The 26,281-nt window shown below is 42.6% G+C and overlaps 2 protein-coding genes across 2 annotated transcripts in view; both read right to left on the bottom strand.

The window, feature by feature from the left end:
- ASIC2 (acid sensing ion channel subunit 2) overlaps positions 1-26,281 on the bottom strand; it is a 1,146,249-nt gene that overhangs the window by 1,015,888 nt on the left and 104,080 nt on the right. The window lies entirely within an intron of this gene.
- Positions 10,634-14,040, bottom strand: LOC100981986 (serine/threonine-protein kinase tousled-like 2). The gene has a single exon (XM_008971281.5). The coding sequence runs from the start codon at positions 13,841-13,843 to the stop codon at positions 11,588-11,590; it is 2,256 nt and encodes a 751-aa protein (XP_008969529.4). The 5' UTR covers positions 13,844-14,040; the 3' UTR covers positions 10,634-11,587.

Here is a 26,281-nt window from a genome sequence, read left to right as displayed (position 1 = left end):
TTCAGAGGGCTGGAGATAGCCTACGCAAAGGTTAACTTTTAAGGGCTCAGTGCACTGAAAGGGCTTACAGAACCTGCAACTGCTTGATGCTACGGTTGTGCAATTACTGGATTTGGAGTCTTGCAATAAGTTTGCTGGTATTTTTTGCAGAGACTGTGGAAAGCAGTCCTTCTTTCTCAGCCACCTTCACCCCTGGAATCTATGTCAAGGTGTGTATTCCCAACAGCAGTATGCCTGCCCTGAAATCTTAATGAGAATGAGGAGCCCTGCGGCAGCTAGAAGGTGCAGCCGCTAGCCATGCATGAAGTTAATTTAGCTTCTGTAAATGTCTGGCGGACATTACAGGTAGCAAGAGACAGGCCTGGCCTGCATAGATGATCCGTGCTCTGCCTTGGAAATGATGGGGGAGAAACAGCTCTCCCAAACCGATGAGTTTCATTCCTGAAGTGACTGCACCATAACCTAGGGAGACTGGGCTTGTTTTCATCTTAAGCTGAAAAGGTTTCCAAAAACAATCATTTCATTGTTTTTCTACTCACTGCTAACTCAATAAAAGTGGTTCTTTTAATTAATTTCATTGTTCCTCATTGTGCTGTTTTTGAACTAATAAAAATGTTCTTTCTGCTCTCTCCATGGCTCTTGCAGCCTCCAGCCATTTCCCAGCATTCATCAACTCCCCAAATGCCAAAGGTGGATGGGATGTCAGACCATTTAAGCCAATCCACCTCATTTTGCAGATGAGAAAACTGAGGCCCAGAGAGGGATAGTGACCTATTCAAGATCACACACTGAATTAGTGGCCAAGTTGGGATTCAAACCCACTTGGGAAAGGCTCGGCCATGCAGCTAACATCTGACAGTTTTTGCCCAGACTCCTTTCTTTCTATTGACTTTTTCTCATAAAATCAAAGCAGTAGATACTTGTAAAAAGAAAATTGGCCTCCAGATTTAACAAAATTACCCAGGAATGTGGCAATCCACACCAAATACCTGTTTAAAGAGAAAACAAAAACACTCCAATGAAATATTAGTAAGAATTCTGAAAATATTAACAATGCCTGGTGCTAACAATGATAAAGTAAAAATAAGAAAGGTGATAAATGTAGTTCAATACCCCAAAAAAGTAGCAATTTAATAACCTGCTCACTGGGTTTCCCAAGTTCCTTCCACTGGCAAAGATGTATTCCTTGGAGAACTAGGAATCAGCAGAGATTACCCCCACCTGAAAATATCTCAATACCTCCAAGTTTCCACCTGAAAGAGTTATTTGAAGCATTCTCTACTTTTGCAATCATTTAAGTTCGCTGACATCTTTCTAAACATCCTTCCTGGTTACACGGCCATGGGCTTTTATGTCATCACTGGTCAGACTTGTGTTAAGGAGGGATGCTGCCCCCCTATATCCATTTAGTTGCCACCTCTTTGGAAAAAAAAAATCCTCATTTCTAGAGTCACAAGTTATCTTTTGCTCCCCAAACCAACCTGAGCACTTTATTCAAAACCCTCTAGAGGCCCTAAGAAGTAGTTGCATACTATTTCAGTTCAGATACAACTTCTTTTGTACACTGCTAGTTCCCTTAGGACTGAGGCCGAGCCTGATTTCTGCTTAAAGGGGATAACAGAAAAAGTGTAGGATCTAGAGATAGAAGTCATGAGTTTGAGCCCTAGCTCTGTCGTTAGCACACCCTCCATTGTCGCTCATGTGTCTGTGTCTTTATCATCCCTCTCCTACACTGCAAGGCAAGAATCGTCTTCCTCTCACTCACTGCTATATCTCTAGGACCTAGAACGGTGCTTTATTCCTAGCAGGCTCACAGTAGGTTTTTATTGATTGGATTTTTGAAAGGAGGTACAGATTTGGGCCATGACATTGTGTCAGATCTTTACCTATGAAGTGGGAATAACGATATGCATTATTTTATATCCACGAGACCATTCAATCTTACAGACAGCCCAGGGCAGCAGGTATTGTTATCATATTCCACATATATGAGGAAAATGAGGGTCAGAGGTGAGTTTTCACAGCTTGAAAAGAATGGAGCAGAATATAGTATGTAGGTAATCAATACCAAATTTGGTGTACCTGTAGATGTTATCTTTCAAAATGGAAGAAAGCCCCCATGGTACAATCCATTGCCCCCCAGCCTTAGAAGCAGAGATATTTTAGTTTGTGAGAGCTCCATTAGGTATGGAAATGCATAACCCACTTCACCTCCATGGAGGTCGGTGCTGGACCCCAGTCCCGCTCATTAGGAAGAACAAAGACTTCTTGCTGCAAATTAAAGAGAATCTCCTTTCTTTGCAATTCCTAACATGTGCTTCTTGGAGAGGCTGTGCTTCTAGACAAACACTTTGAGAACCTATATTGTCCTAGGAACTATATTAGTTGCTATGGTTGACGCAAACCTGAGCTCCACACTCAAATGAGTGTGTAGTCTGGTTGGTGTAGGAAGGCATTATGCTCGAGTCAACCTTGCTTCATACACATTCACTTCCAGCTATGAATTTACTCTTTTAATAATGCATGGATGCTATCTCATTTACATACTCCGCTAGGATCATTATTTCACCAGCAGCCATTCACCACAGTTTCACAAGAGGAGATATCTGGAGTCATAAAATATTGGAAGAAATTTTGGAGCAGATAAGAACTGACTCCCACAGGTGTTCCTGGAGATGAGCACAGATCCTCAGAGAATACATGAAATCCTCTCCTCACAGAGAAGCGATTTCCTGCTCCTCTCACTGTTGCTGCCCTGGCCTCATCACATGCAGACAGCAAGTCCTCTTCTTGGATTGAATCTTTCTGGTTCCATCTCCTACCAGTCCCCCCATCTCTCATTCAGCTCTGGCTGCCCAGCTCTCATGGCTGTTCCTGGAACATATCTGGGTCTCTCTTACCCCAGGGACTTTGCATAGGCTTTTCTCATTGCCTGGAATACTCTTCTTTAGATAGCCTTGTAGCTCCATCAACTTCTCAAAGACTTGAAGTCTTTGACTTCGTTCAAACGAAGTCTTCCTTGATCATCCCCCTCCTACCTCCCCCACAACACCAATTAGTTACAATTTAAACTATTCCTCGCTATGTGGCATTCTCAATCCATTCCTTTACTTTATTTGTTTTCATACTACTTTTCCCCATCTTATAAATTATATATTCTACTTGTCTATCTTTCTTGTCTACATTCTAGGAAGTAGATAGGCTCTGTGAAGATAAGGATTTTTGTCTGCTTTCTCTATTACTGTCATCCAGTGTCAAGAAAGGTGCCTGGCACAAAGTAGACATTCAATAAATGAATGAATGACTGCCCTGAGGAATGTCTCACAGTGCTAAAACCAAAAAAAAAAAAAAAAAAAAAAAGTAAAATTTAAAAAAAGTCTCTCACTACCTTCTAAGTGGGTACAGCCCTTCACAGTTTCTGAAACATATTTGCATGAATAATCTCACTTAATCTCCTTGTATTGGACTGAATTCTACTCTCCCAAAATTCATATGTTGAAGCCCTAACCCCCAATATGACTGTAGTATTTGGAGATAGGATCTTTGGAAGACAATTGAAGTTAAATGAGGTCATACCAGTAAGGCTCCAATCTGACAAGACTGTAGCCTTTTAAGAAGAGAAAAAGAAAGATGTATTTTTCTCTCTGTCTGCACTGTGAGGACACAGTGAGAAAGCAGCTATCTGCAAGTCAGGAAGAGAGCCTTCACCAGAAAATTGAATCTGCTGGCACCTTGATTTTGGACTTACAGCCTCTAGAACTGTGAGAAATAAGTTTTTGTTGTTTAAGCCACCTGTCTATGGTATTTTGTGATGGCAGCCTGAGCAGACTGAGACACCCCACAAAATAGACCCTGCCTGGCAGATTTGATCACCCCATTTTCAAGACACAACAGCGAAGGCCCAGAGGAATTGAATTCACATAAGTAGTAATAAGTCTGCCCTGATTCCACTGCACCAGGCTAACATAGAGCATGGTCAACCTCCAAAGCCTGAACCCCACACAATTGGCTCTTCCCTTCACAACTACCCCCTACTACTAGTGTCCATTTGCAAAGGGCCTACAAGAAAATACAGCATTTTTCAAACACATCCTTCAAGGAGTGAAAGTTATGAGGGTTTCTAGTGAATGTGTTGCATATAAGCCCAAGAAAGAGTGCACACTTTAATTGAAGAGCAAAGATTTCATGCACTTCTGCCCCGCTCCTCACAATCTATACCCTTCCAGCACCACTTTCAGTTTTCTAGAAATCCACCCATACTTTCATTGATCCATAATCCATCCATTCGAAATTTTTGAGGGCCTACTATCTGAATTAACACCATCCGAATGTTTGAGGAGAAGCCAAGATGGCTGAATAGGAACAGCTCCGGTCTACAGCTCCCAGCTTGAGCAACGCAGAAGATGGGTGATTTCTGCATTTCCAACTGAGGTACCAGGTTCATCTCACTGGGGAGTGCCAGAGAGTAGGTGCAGGGCAGTGGGTGCAGTGCACCGTGCGCGAGCTGAAGTAGGGCGAGGCATCGCCTCACCTGGGAAGCTCAAGGGGTCAGGGAATTTCCTTTCCTACTCAAAGAAAGGGGTGATAGATGGCACCTGGAAAATCGGGTCACTCCCACCCTAATACTGCGCTTTTCCAATGGGCTTAAACAACGGCACACCAGGAGATTATATCAAGCACCTGGCTTGGAGGGTCCTATGCCCACGGAGTCTTGCTCATTGCTAGCACAGCAGTCCGAGATCAAACTGCAAGGCAGCAGCGAGGCTGGGGGAGGGACACCCACTATTGCCGAGTTAGTTGTTTGATTAGGTAAACAAAGAGGCCAGGAAGCTCGAACTGGGTGGAGCCCACCACAGCTCAAGGAGGCCTGCCTGCCTCTGTAGGCTCCACCTCTGGGAGCAGGGCACAGACAAACAAAAAGACAGCAGTAACCTCTGCAGAATTAAATGTCACTCTCTGACAGCTTTGAAGAGAGTAGTGGTTCTCCCAGCACGCAGCTTGAGATCTGAGATCGGGCAGACTGCCTCCTCAAGTGGGTCCCTGACCCCTGAGCAGCCTAACTGGGAGGCACCCCCCAGTAGGGGCAGACTGGCACTTCACACGGCCGGGTACTCCTCTCAAACAAAACTTCCAGAGGAACGATCAGGCAGCAGCATTTGCGGTTCAACAATATCTGCTGTTCTTCAGCCACCGCTGTGGATACCCAGGCAAACAGGGTCTGGAGTGGACCTCTAGCAAACTCCAACAGACCTGCAGCTGAGGGTCCTGTCTGTTAGAAGGAAAACTAACAAACAGGAAGGACATCCACACCAAAAACCCATCTGTACCTCACCATCATCAAAGACCAAAGGTAGATAAAACCACAAAGATGGGAAAAAAACGGAGGAGAAAAACTGGAAACTGTAAAAATCAGAGCGCCTCTCCTCGTCCAAAGGAATGCAGCTCCTCACCAGCAATGGAACAAAGCTGGATGGACAATGACTTTGACGAGTTGAGAGAAGAAGGCTTCAGATGATCAAACTACTCCAAGCTACAGGAGGAAATTCAAACCAATGGCAAAGAAGTTAAAAGCTTTGAAAAAAATTAGACGAATGGATAACTAGAATAACCAATGGAGAAAAGTCCTTAAGGGACCTGAAGGAGCTGAAAACCAAGGCATGAGAGCTACGTGACGAATGCAGAAGCCTCAGTAGCCAATGCGATCAACTGGAACAAAGGGTATCAGTGATGGAAGATGAAATGAATGAAATGAAGCGAGAAGAGAAGTTTAGAGAAAAAAGAATAAAAAGAAATGAACAAAGCCTCCAAGACATATGGGAGTATGTGGAAAGACCAAATCTACGTCTGATTGGTGTACCTGAAAGTGACGGGGAAAATGGAACGAAGTTGGAAAACACTCTGCAGGATATTATCCAGGAGAACTTCCCCAATCTAGCAAGGCAGGCCAGATTCAGATTCGGGAAATAGAGAGAACGCCACAAAGATAGTCCTCGAGAAGAGCAACTCCAAGACACATAATTGTCAGATGAACCAAAGTTGGAATGAAGGAAAAAATGTTAAGGGCAGCCAGAGAGAAAGGTCGGGTTACCCACAAAGGGAAGCCTATCAGACTAACAGCTGATCTCTCGGCAGAAACTCTACAAGCCAGAAGAGAGTGGGGACCAATATTCAACATTCTTAAAGAAAAGAATTTTCAACCCAGAATTTCATATCCAGCCAAATTAAGCTTCATAAGTGAAGGAGAAATAAAATACTTTACAGACAAGCAAATGCTGAGAGATTTTGTCACCACCAGGCCTGTCCTAAAAGAGCTCCTGAAGGAAGCACTAAACATGGAAAGGAACAACCGGTACCAGCCACTGCAAAAACATGCCAAATTGTAAAGACCATCAAGGCTAGGAAGAAACTGCATCAACTAATGAGCAAAATAACCAGCTAACATCATAATGACAAGATCAAATTCACACATGACAATATTAACTTTAAATGTAAATGGGCTAAATTCTCCAATTAAAAGACACAGACTGGCAAATTGGATAACGAGTCAAGACCCATCAGTGTGCTGTATTCAGGAAACCCATCTCACATGCAGAGACACACATAGGCTCAAAATAAAGGGATGGAGGAAGATATACCAAGCAAATGGAAAACAAAAAAAGGCAGGGATTGCAATCCTAGTCACTGATAAAACAGACTTTAAACCAACAAAGATCAAAAGAGACAAAGAAGGCCATTACATAATGGGAAAGGGATCAATTCAACAAGAAGAGCTAACTATCCTAAATATATATGCACCCAATACAGGAGCACCCAGATTCATAAAGTAAGTCCTTAATGACCTACAAAAAGACTTAAGACTCCCACACAATAATAATGGGAGACTTTACACCCCACTGTCAACATTAGACAGATAAACGAGACAGAAAGTTAACAAGGATATCCAGGAATTGAACTCAGCTCTGCACCAAGCGGACCTTGTAGACATCTACAGAACTCTCCACCCCAAATCAACAGAATATACATTCTTTTCAGCACCACACCACACCTATTCCAAAATTGACCACATAGTTGGAAGTAAAGCTCTCCTCAGCAAATGTAAAAGAACAGAAATTATAACAAACTGTCTCTCAGACCACAGTGCAAGGAAACTAGAACTCAGGATTAAGAAACTCACTCAAAACCACTCAACTACATGGAAACTGAACAACCTGCTCCTGAATGACTACTTGGTGCACATCAAAATGAAGGCAGAAATAAAGATGTTCTTTGAAACCACCGAGAACAAAAACACAACATACCAGAATCTCTGGGACACATTCAAAGCAGTGTGTAGAGGGAAATTTATAGCGCTAAATGCCCACAAGAGAAAGCAGGAAAGATCTAAAATTGACACCCTAACATCACAATTAAAAGAATTAGAAAAGCAAGAGCAAACACATTCAAAAGCTAGCAGAAGGCAAAAAATAACTAAGATCAAAGCAGAACTGAAGGAAATAGAGAAACAAAAAACCCTTCAAAAAATTAATGAATCCAGGAGTTGCTTTTTGAAAAGATCAATGAAACTGATAGACCGCTAGCAAGATTAATAAAGAAGAAAAGAGAGAAGAATCAAATAGACGCAATAAAAAATGATGAAGGGGCTATCATCACCGATCCCACAGAAATACAAACTACCATCAGAGAATACTATAAACACCTCTACACAAATAAACTAGAAAATCTAGAAGAAATGGATAAATTCCTTGACACATACATCCTCCCAAGACTAAACCAGGAAGTTGAATCTCTGAATAGACCAATAACAGGCTCTCAAATTGAGGCAATAATCAATAGCTTACCAACCAAAAAAAGTCCAGGACCAGATGGATTCACAGCCGAATTCTACCAGAGGTACAAAGAGGAGCTGATATCACTCCTTCTGAAATTATTCCAATCAATAGAAAAAGAGGGAATCCTCCCTAACTCATTTTATGAGGCCAGCATCATCCTGATACCAAAGCCTGGCAGAGATACAACAAAAAAAGAGAATTTTAGACCAATATCCTTGATAAACATCAATACAAAAATTCTCAATAAAATACTGGCAAACCGAATCCAGCAGCACATCAAAAAGCTTATCCACCATGATCAAGTGGACTTCATCCCTGGGATGCAAGGCTGGTTCAACATATGCAAATCAATAAATGTAATCCAGCATATAAACAGAACCAAAGACAAAAACCACATGATTATCTCAATAGATGCAGAAAAGGCCTTTGACAAAATTCAACAGCCCTTCATGCTAAAAACTCTCAATAAATTAGGTATTGATAGGACGTATCTCAAAATAATAAGAGCTATCTATGACAAACCCACAACCAATATCATACTGAATGGGCAAAAACTCGAAGCATTCCCTTTGAAAACAGGCACAAGACAGGGATGCCCTCTCTCACCACTCCTATTCAACATAGTGTTGGAAATTCTGGCCAGGGCAATCAGGCAGGAGAAGGAAATAAAGGGTATTCAATTAGGAAAAGAGGAAGTCAAATTGTCCCTGTTTGCAGATGACATGATTGTATATCTAGAAAACCCCATCGTCTCAGCCCAAAATCTCCTCAAGCTGATAGGCAACTTCAGCAAAGTCTCAGGATACAAAATCAACGTACAAAAGTCACAAGCATTCTTATACACCAATAACAGACAAACAGAGAGCCAAATCATGAGTGAACTCCCATTCACAATTGTTTCAAAGAGAATAAAATACCTAGGAATCCAACTCATAAGGGATGTGAAGGACCTCTTCAAGGAGAACTACAAACCACTGCTCAATGAAATAAAAGAGGACACAAACAAATGGAAGAACATTCCATGCTCATGGATAGGAAGAATCAATATCATGAAAATGGCCATACTGCCCAAGGTAATTTATAGATTCAATGCCATCTCCATCAAGCTACCAATGACTTTCTTCACAGAATTGGAAAAAACTACTTTAAAGTTCATATGGAACCAAAAAAGAGCCCACACCACCAAGTCAATCCTAAGCCAAAAGAACAAAGCTGGAGGCATCACGCTACCTGACTTCAAACTATACTACAAGGCTACAGTAACCAAAACAGCATGGTACTGGTACCAAAACAGAGATATAGACCAATGGAACAGAACAGAGCCCTCAGAAATAATGCTGCATATCTATAACTATCTGATCTTTGACAAACCTGACAGAAACAAGCAATGGGGAAAGGATTCCCTATTTAATAAATGGTGCTGGGGAAACTGGCTAGCCATATGTGGAAAACTGGCTAGCCATATGTAGAAAGCTGAAACTGGATCCCTTCCTTACACCTTATACAAAAATTAATTCAAGATGGATTAAAGACTTAAATGTTAGACCTAAAATCATAAAAACCCTAGAAAAAAACCTAGGCGATACCATTCAGGACATAGGCATGGGCAGGGACTTCATGTCTAAAACACCAAAAGCAATGGCAACAGAAGCCAAAATTGACAAATGGGATCTAATTAAACTAAAGAGCTTCTGCACAGCAAAAGAAACTACCATCAGAGTGAACAGGCAACCTACAGAATGGGAAAAAATTTTTGCAACCTACTCATCTGACAAAGGGCTAATATCTAGAATCTACAATGAACTCAAACAAATTTACAAGAAAAAAACAAACAACCCCATCAAAAAGTGGGCAAAGGATATGAACAGACACTTCTCAAAAGAAGACATTTATGCAGCCAAAACACACATGAAAAAATGCTCACCATCACTGGCCATCAGAGAAATGCAAATCAAAACCACAATGAGATACCATCTCACACCAGTTAGAATGGCGATCATTAAAAAGTCAGGAAACAACAGGTGCTGGAGAGGATGTGGAGAAATAGGAACACTTTTACACTGTTGGTGGGACTGTAAACTAGTTCAACCATTGTGGAAGTCAGTGTCGCGATTCCTCAGAGATCTTGAACTAGAAATACCATTTGACCCAGCCATCCCATAATCCAAAGTATTATAAATCATGCTGCCATAAAGACACATGCACACGTATGTTTATATCGTCAATATTCACAATAGCAAAGACTTGGAACCAACCTAAATGTCCAACAACGATAGACTGGATTAAGAAAATGTGGCACATACACACCATGGAATACTATGCAGCCATAAAAAATGATGAGTTCACGTCCTTTGTAGGGACATCAATGAAACTGGAAACCATCATTCTCAGCAAGCTATCGTAAGGACAAAAAACCAAACATCGCATGTTCTCACTCATAGATGGGAATTGAACAATGAGAACACATGGACACAGGAAGGAGAACATCACACTCTGGGGACTGTTGTGGGGTGGGGGAGGGGGAGGGATAGCATTAGGAGATATACCTAATGTTAAATGACGAGTTAATGGGTGCAGCACACCAACATGGCACATGTATACATATGTAACAAACCTGCACGTTGTGCACACGTACCCTAAAACTTAAAGTATAATAATAATAATAAAATAAAATAAAATAAAAAATAAAAATATAAAAAAACACCATCCATGCAAATTGTATTCCATCACAGAGATTAACGAAAAAAATGGTCCTACTAGCATTTTATCAAGGGCTACTTGTGGACTGTGTACTATATTGATACTTTGAATTTGTGTTTTTTTTTTTTTTTTTTGCATGGACAGATGAACCTTTATTTAAAAAAATAGCACTTCAAATAAATTAAAAGGGACAACCGTCAAGTGTTCAAATTGTGAAGAAATAGTTGAAAACCTAGAGAGACTCCAAGCTGCAGTCTTCTAACCTCATTCTTTGTCCAATGGCAAAAACCCACACATCTCAGTATTCCCACTCAATTTTTTCCCTACTGAGATGAGGGAAGCAATTGCAAACAGGAGACCAGACGGAGGAGAAAGCTGCATCTGATTGGAATGAACATTGCCACGTACTTGCTAATACGGGTTTCACTTTATGACCAAATGTATTCTTTCAAAAATAAAAAAGGGGAGAGGGAAGCTGCATGTTTTTAAAAATTGAAATTATTTAGGGATAAAACACTAACTCTAGTGCCTTTAACGGGCAATAGCAACTTTTTTCCTCCGAAGTCAAACACCATCCCCATCTGAGCCTTTGTGCTACAAGCTTTTCAGGAGATGTTACCTAAACTTTATTAAAAGAAAATAACAAGTTTAAATATAGACACTGGACTAGCCCAGTCTGTATTTTCAAGTCCACATTCTTCATCTGAAGCACTGCATCAGGGACCCCCCTGAGTCTGCATGTTTTCAAGTTCACAGTACATGGAACCAGTTTTTCTTTTTAATTTTTTCCTCACTCAGAGCAGCCACACACAGTGGCCGTTGACGCTGGAACCTCGGGCAGGGCCTTTTCCTACAAGGCCTGGCCGGAGCTGCCCAAGGTTTCTCCTCAATGAGAATCGATGCTGTCATGCTCTATGGATGGGAAAAAAGCAAGAAAATAAAAGCACCTGGTACAGGTTTCATCCGATCCATTCGGATTCGCTATGTTCCAAACCCGCTGCTGAATGCCACTTGTCCACTTTGTGTGTGTTGAACAGTTTGTGGCCTTGGAGTCAGTCTCAATTAGAAGAACTGTTATTGGACGCCCCAGAGGTTGATGCAATAGCAGCTCCAGCAGGGCTACTTGTAGAGACTGACTTTCGGATGTGAGGCAACAAGTAGGGATCACAGGCCAGCTGCTGGACATCAATGCGGTCCTCCTTTCGGTAGGCCAAGCATCGTCGAATCAATGCCTTTGCTTCAGGTGTTACTACTGGCTTTGGCGGGAACTGCACTTCAGTAGCTTTAAGAATCGTATTCTCTTGTAGGATGTCTTGCTGAGACTGGTTATGGCCAAAAGTCTTCCTTCCATAAAGACACTGATAGAAGATCATGCCCACCGACCACACATCAACTTTATTTGAGATCTTTGGTGGTTCTTTCCCAACCACAAAACACTCTGGTGGTAAATACCAATAAGTACCAGCACCTTGTGATGTTAGCTCCATGCCATCCACTGAATTGTAGCTATCATCATCCATGATCTTCGAAAGACCAAAATCTGTAATTTTTATCTCTCCACATGCTGTACCATTTACTAAAAGAATATTACCTGGTTTGAGGTCATAGTGTATGATGGGAGGTTTTATTTCATTTAAGTACTTTAAAGCATTCACAGTCTGCATGATAATGGACCGGGCCTCTTTCTCCGACATTAATTTGTGCTGTTTCAGGTAGAAGTCCAGATCATTTCCCTCACAGTATTCTAATACTGTACAAAACGAGTCAGTATCCAGTGAAAAGTAATCATACAGCTTAACTATTCTGGGATGATCCAGCTCTTTATGAATCCGGTATTCCCTACATGCGTGCTTGTGGTAATTCTCCTTTTTCTCATCTCTCCAGTTTTTATTTAACTGGTGAATTTTCACCGCTACGTATCTTTGCTCTGTTAGATCAAATGCCTTGTAAACTTCACTGAAACCTCCTCTACCCAAAAGATGTAACAACAAATATCTGTCATTTAGCGTTGGATGATATTTAAATTGTGAGTTATCTTCTTTATGTATCCTTTTTAGTTCCCTGATATGTAGCTTTCTAACCCTTTCTAGCCTCTCCAGCTCTGCCTGGATCTCTGCTTCCTCCTTTTTAAGATGACCTAATCTGAGTTTGAAGATTTCTTCTTGTTCATGGTATTCTGCTAACGTTAACGTTTCATTTTCAGCTCCATTGGTCTTGCTTTTCCGCTGTTTCTGCTCATTGGTTGCAGGAGGGGCCTGACCCATGGCAGGAGGTTTCCGCTTTGCTAACATTTTCCGTTGTCTTTCTATCTCTTCCCTCTGTGAATTTATCCTTTCCTGTTGCTTGATAAGATTCTGAAAAGCATAACCATCTGTCCACTGTTCAGTAAATGAGGCTCCGTGTCGGACAGTAGTAAAGTGGCCCAGTCTCAAGCGGTCTTGCATGCTCTTATCTCTACACGCCATCTTCTCTTGTTTTGACTTTTCTATAAGGAGTTTCTTGCTCATTGTCACACATCTATTTAATCGTTCCTTGTATTTCTCTAGCATCTTTTGCTGTTCATCAATCTGCCGTCTCAAATCACAGTTGGCTCTTAATAAATCATCTATTCTTCCCTCCTTCTTCTCTAAGTCAGAATTCTTACTGTTTTCTAGTGCAGATATTTTTTCTATTGTGAGGTCGGACTGGGTCTGTCTGTGCTGGATGGAGATCTGTTTTTGGGAGCTGCAGGAATGCTCTGTGTTGCCAGATCCCGTAGATGAGGGACTGTTTTGCTGAGCTGAAACAAAAGTGAAGCAGAGGCCAGCTCCCCTTTGCGCCAGCTGCTCTGTGTCAAGCCGAGGTTTTGCTAGCATCACTGACATGAGGGTTGGCAGAGCAGACTGCTCCTCCGTTGCCTCCTTTGCAGCACTGCCATCTAAACCATAGAGGGGCTGTTCTACTCGTCGCGGTAAGGGACTGGATAAGGAATGTTGCGGTGAGGATCGTGCAACTGGTGGAACACTTCTGCCAGGGCTGGTTCCTGGCCCGCTTCCCCCATCAAACTCAAAGTAATCACTAATTTTATGTCCCCTAGGAGTGCCTTTCCCTTGGCTAGTTTCATATGGTTCAGCTTTTCTTTTCCGATTTCGCTGGTCATCATTCTGCTTTTTCTCGGGAGTCTCTACTTCTTTATCACTCAAGGATCCGACGCTGCACAAGCTCTGGTTGGAAGACTCACTATTAAGTGGTCCCTTACTAACACCTACTCCAGTAAACCTGGCCTCCAATAATTTCTGCCGTCGTGGGTCCAGGCTATGCAATTCTTCCATCATTTCTACTGCCGTCGCCGCCGCCGCCGCTCCACGCTCCTCCCGGGAGGGGCCCCGACCCGACCCGGCTGCGGACCGCTCCGCTCTCCCCCTGGGCAGGCCCGGGGCGGAGCCGGGGCCTCTCCTGAGCGCCGCAACCCCCCGCCCGGGCAGCCGCCGCCGGCGCCGGGCTCCACGAGAGGGCGGGCGGGGGAGGCGGTGCACGAAGGCCGCAGATCCCCGGGCTCGCGTACAGAGCCAGGCGCCCGACGCGGGCCCGGGCCCGGGCCCGGGCGGCCGCGGGTGGCGCGGGACCGGCCTCCTGGCGCCGGAAAAAGGCCAAGGGAGGCGCAGGAGGGCCCAGGCCGGGTCAGGAGGTGGGGGCCCGCTCGGCTGGGGGCCACTCGGGTGCGGCGCGGAGGGCGGGGGCGTCGGAACCGCTGGTGCCCAGGACCCGCCTCCGGCCCCTTAATCCGGATCGGTTCGGTCCGGATTAGTAGTGATCGGTGTAAACACACTAGTGAAACCGCGTGTTTCCTCGCGAGATTTGCACGGCTGGGAGGCAGGGGGGGTCCTGGGGGGGTGGGGGAAGCGCCGACAGTGGGGGAGGAGGGGGAGGGGACGAGGAAGGTGGGGGGGAGGTCCCCGCTGCCCCCTGAATTTGTTTATTCACTTAATCATCCTGCCAATTTTATATGGGAACCATCTACCTATTACAGAGGCAGAAAGTAAGGGTTAGACAGGGTAGGGTGACTTGCACAAGCTAACAGTGCTGCCAGGTGAGAGAGTCATCATTGTTGGGCTTCACAGCCTGAGTCCTCTTCATTGCATGGTGCTGCAGGTGACAGCCACGGGCCTGGAACTGCTTCAAGGGTAGTTTCCAGTGTCCTCACCTCTCCCCTTCCCCAGCCTCACCTCTCACATTTCCAGAATTAGCCAGTTCCTATTATTACTGAAGCAATAGTTAAATTTGAGGGAGAGACACCAAATATAACTACAGTAACAAAACATAACAGGAGTTAACATCATTAACTAGTCATCATGCAATTGCCACAACTATCCTAGGAGGAAGCTACTACCGTTTTGATCATTTTACAAATGATGGAACAGAGTATCAGGGAGATTAAGTAATTTGCACAGGGACACACAACCACTCCAAGAAAAGATGGAGATCAAAATGTTGCTCTTTTCAAGAGGCAGCTCAGCTTAATGGGGAAGTGGGAAAGCATATATCTCAACAAGGAGAAATACCAAATGGGTCTACCATATGCAAAGCACAGTGCTATGCTCTGGAGGGGGATGCAAAAATGAGTAAAGGAGCATATGGTTCTCTGCTGAGAAAGAGAAGGCTCTCACAACACAAGAGTTGAACTTGGGCAAAAGACAGTGGGGTTTACAAGGAACTCTTTAGGGTTCCACATTACCGATGTGACTATTGGAAATTCTTTCCCAACTATCCTGGGTCGGAGGCAGAAGAAGAGACTGGTTGGAGAGCCCAGGAGAGCCTCTGAACATTAAGCCAACAGTCTTGAATCATGACAAGAGCCTCTCCACAGAGTCCTCAAATGCACTTCTATTCAATCACTCAGATTTTTCTTCTTTGAGCATCTAAGAGGCAATATGATCAAAGGGAGACAAGGTCATGAAATAGAAAGAATCGTAACTTTGACATCAAACTTGTTATAAACTCCACCTCCCCTTATTATAAGCTCCGAGACCTTGGGAAATTGCATATTTTCCTGAGGCTCACTTCCCCAGTTGTCACTTGTGGATATTAACTCCTCATATGGTGTCAGAGAAGTAAATACTATAACAAATGTAGAAATACATAGCACACACTAACCCTCAAACCAAGTTAGTTCTTCCCACCTCTCAGTGGGGCTAACACTTGGTGTGAGGTGCTGGCGAAGAAACAAAGACTTTTAATGCTTGTTATCGCTTTCTAGAAGCTTAGAATTTAGTTGGGATTCAGGAGACAGGGACTAGCAGAAGAAAACACATACTGCAATCTCCTAAGTAGTCTTTCACCTTTAATATTCCTCCCTCTGATCTATCCTGTGGATTAGCAACACAAACCTGATCATGTCCCTTATGACCAAGGAATTATTCTGCTAGGCATATCCCCAACAGAAATATGTCCATATGTTCATCAAAAGACAGGAAAATTTGCTCAACATCATTCTCATTAGAGAATTGTAGGACAAAGTCACACGAAGATTCCACTGCACACTTACTAGAATGTTTTAAATCCAGAGGACAAGCTTTTGATAAGTATGTAGAGCACTATAATCCTCATATGCTGCTGGTGGGAATATAAAATGGTACAACCACTTTGGAATCCAATTTAGCAGTTTCTTAAAAATGTAAACAACCACTTATTATATGACACAGCCCTTTCACCTCACATATTTACCTAATAAAAATGGAAGCATAAGTCTCCCCAAAACTTATATATGAATATTTAAAACAGCTTTATGTGTAACAACCCACAACTGGTAACAACCCAAACATCCATCAACATGTGAATGATAAACAATAGAATATTACTCAACAATAAAAAGAATAATTACATACATAAACAGGAATAAATTTCAAAAGTAATTATCCCGAGTAAAAGAATCCAGTCTAAAAACAGCACACGTTGTATGATTCCATCCACATAATATTCTAGAAAATGCAAATTAGTATCTAGTAAGGGAAATCCAATCAGTGGAAGGCTGGAGACATTGGTAAGGTGTGGGAAGGACAGAAGGGAGGAATGACAAAAGGACAGAAGAAAACATTGATGGAGACTATGAATTTGTCCTCTATATATATAGAGAGGATATCCATATATATCCGAACTTATCAAATTGTATAATTTGGGATAGCACTTGATTTGAGCTGTTGAGGAGAAAGAGTTTTAGTACTTTTTATTGCTTTTTAGGAGCTTATAATTTAGTTGGGATTTAGTTTATTAGCAATTTATGCCAATTATAATACAATAAAGCTATTTTAAGGACATGCATTGGAATGTTTACAACAGCTTTATTCATAATAGACTCGAACTAGAAACAGTATAAATGTTCTTCAACAGTAAAATAAATAAATGTTGATTTATGTATTTGCAGAATACTATATAGCAATGAAAATAAACAAACTGCAGTTACATACAGCAACATGGATGATTGTCACAAACATGAAGCTGAGCAAAATAAGTTAGACACAAAAGAATACATAGTGCATGATTTTACATGCAGAAGGTTGAAAATATACATGAAATAAACCCATGGTGTTAGAAATTAAGAGAGCATTGACTTTTAGGGAAGAAGGAAGGGCATGATGGCAGGGTAGGATGGGAGCTCCAGTGATGCTAGTGATGCGGTATTCCCTGGTTCTGGTGATTCATTTATGGTGGTATCCTCGTATCATAATGCACTAAACTGTAGACTTGTGAATTTTCTATTTTTCTATATGTATGCTGTGCTTTAATAAACAGGTTTATTTTTTAAAGGTTATTACAGTGGTATGTGATAAAAGGCAGCATTGATTGTGGCTAAACAAATGCCTTAAATGGAGGGGGGATGGGAAGCAGTAACATGATTAGGAGGAAGAACAAAAGAGGTCTAAGGCTGTGTAGCCAGGAGTAGATGCCTAGGCACTTTTGGTTTGACAGACATTTTTCTATTCCCACAATGCAAAATGATTTCAAATATATAAATTTTGAAACCTTCCATTTGTTTAGTGCTTTAGAATTTATAGTTTGCATGGTCACAATTCTGCAAGGATAAGAACTCTGTTAATCCATGCAGAAAGTAGACATTCAGCAAATGTTTACTTGAGTGAATTTAAAACACTTTTACCTTCACTAGTTTAATGATTTCTCACAAGTGTTCTGTAGATGAGCAGGGTGAGGGTTATTAGTTTCTTTTCATAGCGGGGAAAACCAAAGCTCCTAGGAGCTGAGGCCTCCTGCAGATGGGGGCAATGGACTGGGTGTGTTTTGAATCCTGGCTGGTGGCCTTTGAGCTCTGTGACCTTGGACAGGGCTGGAACCAAGAGTGCAATTCCCTGCCTTCAGCTGCAGTCTCCCTCCCTGGCCCAGTCATGAAAGCAAAAATGGGTCAAGTTCTAATTCCCTGATGGAGAGGCACACAATACAAAATTGGTGACCTTTACTATTCCAAAGGCATGCACACCCTCCCTGTTGAGGACACACAAAGATGCAACAAATTATCTTTGTTTTTATGGATAAAACAGCTCATACAAAATAAAAGTGGGCCATACCCTTGAATCACACACACACACATACACATACACACACACACACACCCACCCACCCACCCACCCACCCAAGAAAGCCTGAAGGGACAGCGGCCAATCCCTTTGGAAGAACTGAGGGCTGTGTTGCCAGAGGATGCCCAGGTAGAAGCTAAGTCATGCTGTCCCTGGTGAAAAATCGCTTAGCGTAATTATATCCCCAGAGAATGCAGGCTTCCAGATGGGCCCCAGAGCATCCTTTACATACAGTATTTTAGGCCAATAACATGATTCTAATGAAGCAGGAAGGAAGAACAAGAATAATAAAATTAAAAAGTCAAATTTTCATCCTTAATCTCGAGGGCTGCAAACAGGATGCGGCTGTGGTTCACAAGCAGAGAACGGAGAGGTGGGGGAAGAAGCCCATTTTGAAAGCGGCCAGGCGTTCCTAAAATGGTCCATGACAAGGGTGAGCTTTAATCTCAATTTCTGCAGCTTGACCCACATCCCCTTGGAGGAGGACAGAACTTTTCAATGAGGAGGCACCTAGAGGAGGATCAGAAAAGTAAATACCAAATTCATCTGTTTCTCCATCTCTCTTCCACTTGAGAAGTCCTCAGAGGATGTGGCCTTTAGTGGACGTGTTTGTTTGGAGTTGAAGGAATGGTGCCTGGGGATGAGTCCAGGAGCCCTGGTTGGAGACTTTCCAGCAGGCACATCCTCTCATCTGCAGCGTCCTGCTGATGAAGACTTCACATTCCTCTTGGGCTGCCCCTCATCATCTCAGCATCCCATGGTTCAAATGCCTCTGGAAGACTATTACTTGGAGTTACTCTGATTTATTTATTCAGCGTCTTCTCTGAGACACATACTAAGTGTCCAAAGATGAACAAAACTGTTTTCTGCCTCTGTCCTCAGTGAGCTCACAGTCGAACACAGGAAGTTGGATGAGGAAAATGATTCCTAGGTGTGGTGAGTCCTTCCATAGAGGGACGTGCTTAATGAGACCAGGGGTTGGGAGGAATGTGGACGTGGCACCATCTACCCTTTCCTTCCAGATCCTGAGAACCTGTGCAGGCCTGTGCCTGGCACCATCACAGCAAACAATCCTGCCTAGCATCCAAAAAGACTCCACCACTCTTCCCCTCCATCCCCTCTTCTTTACCAACACAGGTAGTAATATTCCCAAAGCACATCCTCCCCATCCCCATGTAAGGCAAACTAAAATACTACCCATGGCCAATGTGAGCCAGAGTTATGCCAGGGAACAAGACAAGTTCCACAGTAGCTACTTCTACATGAATTAACACTCTTAAAAGAAGATAATTAAAGCTGTAGTCTTCTTTGAAACTGGGAGCCCCTAATCTCTCTTCTACCTGCTGAGACTATACCGGGAATTCCACCTTTGGGTTCACTGATTTTCAGTCTTTCCCAAGAAGATTAATGGAAAAACTTCAAGACCACTGACCAAGGCCTCAGGAACTGTAGGCTGCATCCCCACTGCTACTGTCTGTCTATATGAGTTTCGGCAAGTTACTTTCCCTGCATGGACTTCTGTTTAGTCTTCTGCAGAATGAAGGGATTAAAGAGTTGTTTTATGTTCAGAAGAGGTGAGGCCTTAAGGGTCATAAAGTAACACATCGACAAAGACTAGTTTACCTCTGGCTGAAAGCAAAATTGGTCCTGCAGGAGAGAAGGGCAGGAAGAAGAAAACTGGGGTAGTTCCTACACAAACAAGGTCACTGACAATTTCTTATAACCCCGTATACACACACCATTCCTCACATTAAAAGATTAAATGAGTCTCTTTCCCTCAAAACTAGGCTGCCTTGCAAATTGCTTTGCTCAATGGAATATGGAGGTAGTATCACCATGCCAGTTTAGAGTATAGGGTTTTGGGGACCAGAAAACTCCCACTTTTGCCCTCTTGGAGTCCTGCACCACAATGTCAAGAGGCCTGACCACCCTGCTAGAGAGACCAAATGGGGTGCCAGAGATGCCTTTTTAGTTTCCCACTGTTTCAGCCATCTCTCTGCTGAGGCATCAAGCATGTGAATGAAACCATATTGAATTTTCAGCCCTAGTTGAGCTCCAGATGTTTACAGTCACATGACCAGGTAAGATGAGCAGAAGAACTTTCCAGCTGAGCCCTAACCAATTTACCAATTTGTGAGCAAATAAATAGTTGTTATGTTGAGCCACTAAGTGTTTGGACTGGTTTATTACGAAGCAACAGATAACCAAAACAGGTGCCAGAGGTAAATGCTATAAGTGACAACCTTACAAAGGCTGGTGACTATAGTTAGAGGTTTGGATTAGGGTTAGGAGCTTTAGGTTGTGCAATAGTACTTGAGAGAAATTGATCATTGAAAATTTATTTGTTAAAAAGACATTTCATTTTCATGGGATATGTTGTCACAGGAATTAATCAATGCTGGCTGGCCAAGCCCATGCAGATGACCCTCTGCCAAGGACTGGAAGCCAGCTTGGTTCCAAACATGGAGGAGGTAAGATTTTTATCCATAAATTCCCAACTTATTTCCATGCTGCCCTCCTCCCACACCAGTACCTACCCCAACTCTCACTCAAAGGACTAGAGATGAAAAACCATGGAAACGAATGGCTTTGTGTAGTACTGAATGGGAAACATAGCAGCTGGGACTTAGAAAAGCAAAAGCTGTTATGTTGTTAATAACATTTTTATGGGTGATTTTGTTGTCTTTGATTGTAAAAGAAGAGTAATACAAGCTCCAGTTTGTTCTTCCAGGCCTGGGGGGTAGGCTTCCCTTATAGAACTCCCTGTCTGTTAGATTTACTCCCAGCTGAACCACATATACCTTCAATCCTCTCCCTCCCAATACTAATCACAAGAGCTACCAATTTTTGAGAACTCTCCATGCCAGCCATTGGGCTACAGAACTTATTTATGCTATCTCATTTAGTCCTTAAAATGAACCTTTGAGGACATACTATTCCCATCTTTATAGATTAGAAAACTAAAGGTCAGAGGTATTCATTAATGTCTTATACCTAATAAACGGTACAGCTGATATTTAAAGTGAGGTCTGCAAGGCCCCAAAGCCCATGCACTTAACCACTTCTCCAAACAGAATACAGCTCCCATTACCAGGGCTACCCATTCACACATACATACATGTATATATTCAACATATTCATTTATTCAACATATATGTAATGAGCACCTACTTTGTGAAGTAACAAATCATACATTAATGAACAAGACAGATATCATCTCAACCTTCATGAAGCCTGCAGATTCCTACCATGACATTCACCATAAACCCTCATTTTACAATGTCCCAAAACCCCCTTTCATATTTTAACCTCCCAGCCCTTCATCCCTACTTCTAGCCAAGATTCTAATATTCTATAACATGGCTCTGACTTTGATCTTTGCTATTCTTAACATGATGTACATCTTTCTCCAAAAAAAAAAAAAAAAAAAAGACTGGAGTATATTGATTACACCAATGGGCCAAATTTCCCACCCCTGATCATATCCATGCCCTTTGCAGCATGACTTTGTGGTTCTTTCCACAAAGTGTTGGAATCTTTCCATCCCCTGAATCTGGGCTGTTCTGCTGACTTGCTGTGACCAATGGCATGCTGCAGAAGTGACAATGTGCCAGTTCTGAGCCTGTGTCTCAAGAGCTTTGAATGCATGGGCTCACTCTCTGGTACCTCTGCCTCCACTGTGAGATTGCAGCCCTCATGAGTCAGTCAATATTCTAGGAACTGAAGATAAACTTGTAAAAGAAACAAGCATGGTCCCCACTCAGAAAAAGTTTACACCCTAGTAAATCAATAAATCATAAATGAGAATCCTGGATTTGCCAGGTCAGAAGGAACCATTATACAACCTCAAATAATGCTTAAATTCCACACCATATCCTCAATAGGGCTTTGGACCCTTTCAAAAACAGGGAGCTCATTATGAGCTAACGCAACAGTTCCAGTTTTTGATGGAACACTCTTGGAGAGATTTTTCTTCTAGTGAACGGAAGCCCATCCATTGGGAGTGTCCACACTTTGATTTATGGATATTTCTCAGGGCCACACACAGCATGTCTAACTGCCTGTGTGTTCTGAGTTCTCTCACTTCTAGGATACATCTTCTTCATTCTCTTAGCTATTTCTAAATGTCATGACTTTGAGACCCCTTGCCATTCTCTCTCCTGAACATGCTACCTTATTTTTCTACATTCTTCTAAAATTTGGTTTGGAGAAATAAACTCAAAACTTACCAACTTCTTGTACTACATTCCTCTTGGTGCTTCAGATTCCTTCATTTTAAATTAAAGAAGTTGAACTCAGTAGCTTGCAAGGAAAGACAGTAGATTGCAATGGAATGAATCCTAGATGCTCAACAGCCTCTCTCTGCTCTGCTTTATTTTCAGCACTGCTGCTGAAGCTGCCTATCTGCCTATCATCTCCCAAACCATCTTTACCTGTAAAGTCCTATTGTGCAGTAAAGAGACTTGAAATCAGAAGAACTGGTTCTGAATCCCAGTTCTGGCACTTCACAGCTAAACGACCTTGGACATATTACATAACTGCTCTATCTCAATTTCTTTATCCATAAATCTAGACCATCACTCCTTTCCTTCCAGCTCACAGGAATTGTGTAGGTTACAGGAGAGGGCATGGCGTGCTATGAGTGAACACAGTCTTCCATCGGATGTTGTGCAGATAAGAGATGGTATGTTGGTGCTGTCGTGGGAACTACAGACCAGCAACATAGTGAACACCATTCTATTTATGAGATATATTTATTAATGGACTTGGGGGCTCTGCTTCTCTGTGAAAATTAAATATGATTTTAATAATTCCAGAGAACAGACTGTGTGGTAATAATCGTCCTCCTGATGGGTATATCATGTTTTGTGATGTTCTGAGATAAGAATGACATTCAGGAATATGTTGTGGTGCCCAGGAACAGTAGCTCACATCTGTAATCCCAGTACTTTGGGAGGATGAGAGAAGAGGATCACTTGAGCCCAGGAGTTCAAGACTAGCCAGGGCAACATAGACTGTCCCTACAAAAAAATTAAAAATTAGCCAAGTGTGGCGGTGCATGCCTGTGGTCCCAGGTGCTGAGGAGGCTAATGTGGGAGGATCACTTGAGCCCAGGAGATCGAGGCCACAGTGAACCATGGATTGTGTCACTGCACTCCTGCCTTGGGCAACAGAGCAAGACCCTGTCTCAAAACAAACAAACAAACAAGAAATATGTTGTAGGCAATAGTCCTGGAAGGGGAAACTCCAGAATGGTAGAAGAGCCCTCCTGAGTTGAACTAAGGTCCAAATGGCCCAAGGTTCTGTCTTGTCCCGTTCCAGGAACAGGCTGCATTCCCTGCTGCACATCTCACCCTTCTCCTGCCCACCCACCACACTGCTCTCACATTGTCCTTCTCTGCTTCCACCTCTCCTTGGCTCCAAACTCCTCCATGATCAAGCCCATCCTCCCCAGTGGGGCTCATGAACACCTTGGTCACTCTGGCTTCCCACCTCCCAGTCAGATCCAATGGTCATGCACTTCTAAACTCCATCCTTTATCAAAACCCACTGTAATATTTCACATCTGCATGATATAAAACATGCAGTTCCTTTCAAATCAAAGTCCCTCTCTCTGCCTTTATTCATCTGATCAATTCTACTTACCCTTTGAAACTTCAAAACCCTTCAGAGAATCTTCCTCCAACAGGAATCCCAAGCTGATAATCTCCAGCAAACCTGCTCCACGATGGTAATTACTCTCTCCTCTGTGTTCATGTTGGACCTTCAATAAACCCTGTTTCTCACATATTGAAATTCTCTGTTTACCTGCCTGACTCCTCAACTGTAAGAGCAGAGTTGAGTCCCCAACTATTTCTGAGTCTCCAGCAACAAGCATGGTTCGGCACATGGAAAATGTTTGAAACAGATTAGAAGAAGGTATGAGTATATCAAATAAGCAAAGATTTTTTTTGGAATTTTTGCTTATTATGGAATGATTTTGCATAACAATATTATACTCTGATCCCCATCCCAAAACTGAGCACCATTATCTTTCCACATGCCTGAACCTTGGGAGGCAAAGAATAGCCCAAGAAGAAAACAGAGAAAATATAACACAGTCCATCTTCTCTCATGAGACAAGAGTTTATGATTGCCAGGAAATGTGTAAATTACAGCAGAGATTATTTGTCACCACTTCGTGAAAGGGCAGAAAACGGAGCTATTTTTTACAACTTCAAAAGCATGCACAGGTTGGGGCTACTGCAGTGGAAATGCCAGGTCTGTTATATGCAGATACATTGAGGTGGCAAAAAGACCTGCTTCTCTGGGGGGTGGGGAGGGGATGTGAAGGCTGGCACGGTTACTCATAAAGCTGCCTGGCTGCACAAGATTCTTGAAAAATCTCTTCCCACTTAATCAGAATATCAGAATCACAGAACTCAAAGATCAGGGTCCTGTGAACATGTTCTGTATTGGAGAATTTCTGTCCGTTTATGGATTTTAATCCTCTAAAAACTGATATCTATTTTTAGTTTCCATCTCATTAAATACAAAAGACCTTCATTGAACATCTACTCTGTGCTTGATGAAAGGAAGAAGCAACTCTGAATACATCACCCGAACCTCAAGCAGCTTATAGACCACATAGGAGCATGTGTAAGTTGTGTTCACAATCACACAACCACTTTAATGCAGAGCAAATGATGATAAATGAGAAATTCAAAATGTTGTGAGCACTCAGAGGAAGACAAAAGGAGAACTTTGGAAGGATGAGGCCAAGATGTGGATGGCCAGGGTTTCAGCTCTAGTACCCAGCTCCTCACTATTTCCAGGAAAGGACAGCCTGCAGATGCCTGAATGCCTGCATGACCACTTCAGATGAAATGGGTTGTGATTGAGGCTTGCAGATAGGTGTTTATTTCCATGAATCAAACCTGCTCTCTCTGCTGCTGATCTGGAGAAAGAAACACTTCCAGACTTAAGATTCTTTATTGTGCAATTGCTTTCCTGCAACTCTTGGGTGTAGGTTGGTTTGTCCAGAAATGCCAAATTCCAGAGAACAGCAGAGAAAAAAGAGTGATTTTGCTTGATACTAGCAACATCACAACTAATCCCTTTCTCAAACAAGCTCATGGCAGCAAGCAAACTGGTGACGTGTGACTCCTCTTTAATCCTCTTAGCTCATCTCCCTCTAGTGAATCCAAATGTTACCAGTGCCAGGGACTAGCATCCTGGAGCAGGGCTGTGGTGGAAAATGCACAGGATCTGTTCTCGGAACACTTGGGTGGGTCCCTAGCTCTACCACTTTCAGCTGTGCACCTCTGGATTAGCCGCAACCTCCCTCAGCCTGCCTCAATTCCCTCACCTGTAAAATTGGATTGGTGATCTGGGGATCAGAGTAGAAAATGTGTATGAAATTGCCTTATTAATTGCAAAGATAAGTCAGGACTATCAGTTATTTTCAAATTGTGCATATCCACCCTTCTTAAAAGGCCTGGTGCCCTTCTGAATGGGCATGGAGGTTCATGCCTCCTTTGCTTTTGGATTTCCTCAACCTCACACAAGGTCTGATGTTTAATGAGCACCTCAGTGCATTCTTGTTAGATTAATAAGTGAACAAATTGCAACATGTTACCCTGGAGGTTAAGGCTTCTGTCTTCCTTCCAAGCTGAAAGGTAAAGAGAGAAAAATTAATTTACAAAATGTTTGGAATCATCAGCATGAATTCTAAAATAATTAGAATTTTCTGAACACACACACACACACACACACACAGAGAGAGAGAGAGAGAGAGAGAGAGAGAGAGAGAGAGAGAGAGAGTTGATTTTTCCTTCTGGTAGCTGGAAGTCTACATTAAATTTGAAGAACATCTTGCCCTAAAATGGTTTGGCTCCTGGTTATGTGAATATATTTTGCTTAGCACTAAGGGGATAGAGATGGATTACTAGGTCAGATACTTGGTTCTCATTCTTGATTGATTCATCCACTCTTTCATCCATCCATCCATCCCTCCATCCATCCACTCATTCATTCATTCACTCACTGGCAACAATTTGTTCCAAAGCACTGACTGTGTGAAAGCTCAGCCTCATTACAAGATGAAAAATGTTGGAGCAGCATTTTGGCTGACAAACCACCACTGATCCTTCCAGACCTTATTGCCCCTGAGCCAAGAAACATTTGAAATCGTACTACTGCCCGCGC

The sequence above is a fragment of the Pan paniscus genome, chromosome 19 (genome assembly GCF_029289425.2).
Source record: "Pan paniscus chromosome 19, NHGRI_mPanPan1-v2.0_pri, whole genome shotgun sequence".
Taxonomy (NCBI): domain Eukaryota; kingdom Metazoa; phylum Chordata; class Mammalia; order Primates; family Hominidae; genus Pan; species Pan paniscus.
The sequence above is the reverse complement of the archived record's forward strand: the minus strand, read 5'-3'. Positions and strand labels throughout refer to the sequence as shown.

Coding starts and splice junctions, on each gene's coding strand:
- LOC100981986 (XM_008971281.5), bottom strand. CDS start 13,843: ATGATGGAAGAATTGCATAGCCTGGACCCACGACGGCAGAAATTATTG.